At 50.1% G+C, this 3,994-nt stretch overlaps 2 protein-coding genes across 2 annotated transcripts in view; both read left to right on the top strand.

Moving 5' to 3' along the window:
- The first annotated feature begins 6 nt into the window (after window positions 1-6).
- On the top strand, window positions 7-3,573 carry FOXD4 (forkhead box D4). Its single transcript, XM_011379116.2, is given in 2 exon segments — window positions 7-3,163; window positions 3,165-3,573. Coding segments are annotated over 2 exon segments (1,200 nt in total). The 5' UTR covers window positions 7-2,278; the 3' UTR covers window positions 3,480-3,573.
- A 244-nt stretch (window positions 3,574-3,817) lies between these two features.
- Window positions 3,818-3,994, top strand: part of LOC105304816 (phosphoglucomutase-like protein 5) — a gene marked incomplete at its 3' end in the record, with an annotated part of 71,242 nt that continues 71,065 nt past the window's right edge. The window contains exon 1 of the mRNA XM_023522691.1: window positions 3,818-3,900. Coding sequence (XP_023378459.1) covers window positions 3,818-3,900 — 83 coding nt within the window. The remainder of the gene's footprint in view (window positions 3,901-3,994) is intronic.

Here is a 3,994-nt window from a genome sequence, read left to right as displayed (position 1 = left end):
GCATGAATATTTATTTTATACTTTGGGTTATAATTCAATATTACTTATATCGTTGTTTAAATTGTTGCAGCTTTGACGATTGGGAACTCTTTCAGTAGTCTCCTTTGTGCCTTTTGGCATACCCCCATCAATGTGTGTGTGTTTTGTTTGTTTCTGAGTGTGACCCTACTTTTCTCCTTTCATTTTTAAATAACCCAAATCCGCATAGAAGTTGACTCTAGGAAAACTAACAATACTCCTTTCCCCAGGTAATCAGATTCCTATGCTGATGAAAGAACTGTGCCATACCTGCAGGGGGTTGAGGGGGAGGCATCTGGGATTCTAAGGTTGAATAAGACACCTGTTCTGCCCTCCAGAACTTAATTTAGTAGCTCACACAAGTGGTAATTGGTAAATTTGGGATTCAAACACAAATCTATTACACTCAAAACCTTCTGTTATTTATCCTACTTCAAGCTACACACGACTGGGAAGCTTTCGAGGGTAAACACCTCAGGAGTAAAGCATAAGACTTTAAAAAGATTTGCAAGAAAGCTTTTTTTCCTAAAATTTTATCCTGAGGGCACTAGCTACTTTAAGCTACTTTTTATTTATATTTTGACCTTTTAGCTGACTTCTGATTTCTCATTGAAAATTCATTATTTTACAAACACTAATGGATAATTTACTATGTGACAATCGGTAGCGTAATACACTATTCTTTTATACTGCGTTTTTATTAGAGCCTACCTCAAATTCTTTTCACACGGAGGTAAGTTTAAAATTATGTACATATACTGTGGCTTAGTATTTTACTATAAAATCTCTATTTATAGAACACACATTAAGTTATATTCCATGGTACTGCTACTTTATTCTCTGAGCTGATTTAAATGAAACCAATCGAGAAACCTCGTTAGCTCCAAAATGTTGAATGACTTAAATGGAGCTTCTCTGTCATTGGATTCCTCTTCTGTGTGATTAATAATTGACAACCCAGTGACTTAAAGATACTTAAACTGCAGCCTCTCCTTGCCTCATTTAAGTTTCATTATTATAATAAAAGTGCTTAATGTTGTTTTTTCTGAAAGAAGGAAAGAGTGGAAGGAGAGAGAGGGAGGTGGAGAGAGAGGGGCTCCTCACAGACTGGGTGCATGCCTTCAAGTTGTAGGGCCATTTTGTGAAAACAAGATTTTTCCAACTAGGTCATACTGGTTAGTATGTGGCAAAATCAATTTAGTTGGTCCTCGCCATTAAAAAAAATATACACGCACACACATACATGTATATATATCATCAGTGATCACGCTAAAGTATATTGCTTTATGAAACTTGGGCTATGTAACTATATGCAAAACTTATAAAATGTATTTCATATTGTGACTGTTAAATGTTCAAAAAGTTGGAGAATCGCTACTATAAGGCGACTTCTGTCTAGCCTTCCTGCTTTCCCTTCACCCTGAACTTCCACAACTTAATGCCAGGACATTTCAGCCTTTTCTGAAACCTGGAGTCAGAGAGAACACTTTGGGGGAGCTGGGGTGGAGGTAGTAGGGACAACAAAACAATCCTTCACACATCCCTGAGCTCGGGGATAGTTAGAACATTAAAAATATTTCAGCTCATTATTCTGGATGAGGACAGAATCCACCAGTGAAAATAGGTGATTAACCAGCTATGAAACACAAAAACATACTTTTACTGTTACACATTTTTTTTTTTTTTACAAGCACTACGGTGCATATATGTCAGTGCACCCCCCTCCATTTCTATCCTCCAGGAAAGAAACCTGAATATCGAGGTGGCCACAGATTGCTAGGTATCTTATTTTCCTATCCCCTTTTTATATGTGCAGTTTTAAAAGTTCGTTAATAGAGCCTGTGAAACTCCGGGCGCGATTGGCTGGCTAACCTGAGGAGTGGCGCATATTCCTTGGTGGTCGGTAGGTGTAAGGAGGCAGCTGCTTAAGGCTCTTACCACGTCAAGTAATGCACAGCGAACCGTCATCATTGGATTTCAAGGAGGTGGGAGCGCTCAGAGGTAGGGCAAGAAGAAGGTATAAAGGGGTGGGGGAGTCCATCACACAAGGACTGGAAGGAGCTTTAATAAAAGGCAAAGCGCATCTTTGCTGGACAGTATTGTAAAGGAGGAGAAACCGAAAGTCAAGAAGATCGCCTAAAAGGGCCGCCATGAGCGTCCCCACTTTTTGAAACGTCTTGAACCCAGGCTTCCAGCCCAGCCCACTGCGAGCCAGGTGAGCGGCCACCACCTCTCCAGCGGCTGCAGGACCTTCTCTTCCATGAACTTGCCAAGAGCTAAGCGCCTTGGCTCCACACCACCGCGCAGCCTCCGGGGCTCCGACGGGGAAGACGGTGAGATCGATATCCTTGGAGAGGGGGAAGATGAGGACGCCGACGAGGAGGAGGAAGACGAGGAGGCTGAGGGAAGCCAGCAGCTCCTAGAGTCACTGCACCAGCCGGAGCCGCAGGGGGCGCGGCAGGGCGTGAGCGCGCTGCCCTGCAAGCGCACGAAGAGCGGCGGCTGCCGGAGCGACTCCCCTGAGTTTGGCACCAAGTTCACGGCTTCGACAGGGTCTCCGGCAGCCTCTGGGGACGCCCCGCAGCCGGGGAAGCCCCCCTACTCCTACATTGCACTCATCACCATGGCCATCCTGCAGAGTCCACACAAGCGCCTCACTCTCAGCGGCATCTGCGCCTTCATCAGCGGCCGCTTCCCTTACTACCGGCGCAAGTTCCCGGCCTGGCAGAACAGCATCCGCCACAACCTCTCGCTCAACGACTGCTTCGTCAAGATTCCCCGCGAGCCCGGCCATCCAGGCAAGGGCAACTACTGGAGCCTGGATCCTGCCTCTCAGGACATGTTCGACAACGGCAGCTTTCTCCGGCGCAGGAAGCGCTTCAAGCGCCACCACCCGCCCCCAGGAGCCCACCTGCATCACCCCTACCCACTGCCCGCGGCGTCCGCCTCCCTGCGCGGCCCCTATCCTGGCCTGCTGCTCGGTCCCCCAGCCCCGCCGCAGCCTGTCCCGGGGGTCTGCCCCGCGGTCGCCCCTGTGAGTCGCCCGTGCGCGCTTCTGCACCCTCATCCGCTTCGCTACCTGCTGCTGTCCGCCCCCGCCTACGCTGAGGCGACGAGGAAAGCTCAAGGCGCAGATCTCGTGACCCACCGCGCCCTGCCGGTACTTCAGCCCTCACTGGGCTCCCAGCGGTGGGAGGAGGGCAAATGGCCGGCGTGGCGGCGGGGAGGCGGATGCACCTCCTTCAGCATCGAGAGTATCATGCAAGGGGTCCGAGGAGAGGACTCGCAGAGTCTACCCCCGACCGCGTGGGGCTACTGCCACCTGCTGCAGCGCCCAACGTGTCTGTTGCACCCCCAAGCCGCTGCCCCCTTGCTCCACGTGTCAGCCGCCGCCGCTGCCGCCCGGACGATGTTGCAACACCAGCAGCAGGAAGATTGCGCCAGCAAGGGCTTGCTGCTAGGCCGGCACCTGTCCGCCGCCGCGGCGCTGCTGGCGTGTCAACCCGGAGCAGATAGGCTGAAGTCGGGCAGAGAGGGGACCTCGTCGGCCTTTTGAGTAGCACCCACACCCTGCCCTGGCTCCAACTCCGCAGGTCAGAACTGGAGCCACGCTGGAGGGCGGAGAGTCCCAGATGGGTTCTCCCCTCCGCCGTATCCTTCCGCACCGCCACCTTGCACAGCCCGGACTAGGCGTGTGCATCAGCATCCCGCAGCAGAGCAACCACTAATTTCAGTCCATTTATTTACAAAGGAAAAGTTGGGTACTGTTCCTGTGAGACAACCTGAAAGTAAACTTCCGATGGCGTCAAGCCTTGCCTTTTTCCAGTCTCCAGTTGTGGCTTCCAGGGCTTTTCCGATTTGCACATTTCCAGAATTATTAAAGTGAGTGGGCATTTTGTTCTGGTATTAAAGAAAAACAAAGAAGATATAACGTCCAGTGTGCAACCTGTTCCCCCTTTTTCACTCCCTAGGAACT

The sequence above is a fragment of the Pteropus vampyrus genome, unplaced genomic scaffold, assembly GCF_000151845.1.
Source record: "Pteropus vampyrus isolate Shadow unplaced genomic scaffold, Pvam_2.0 Scaffold354, whole genome shotgun sequence".
Lineage (NCBI taxonomy): Eukaryota > Metazoa > Chordata > Mammalia > Chiroptera > Pteropodidae > Pteropus > Pteropus vampyrus.
This window is presented reverse-complemented; position numbering and strand designations above follow the sequence as displayed.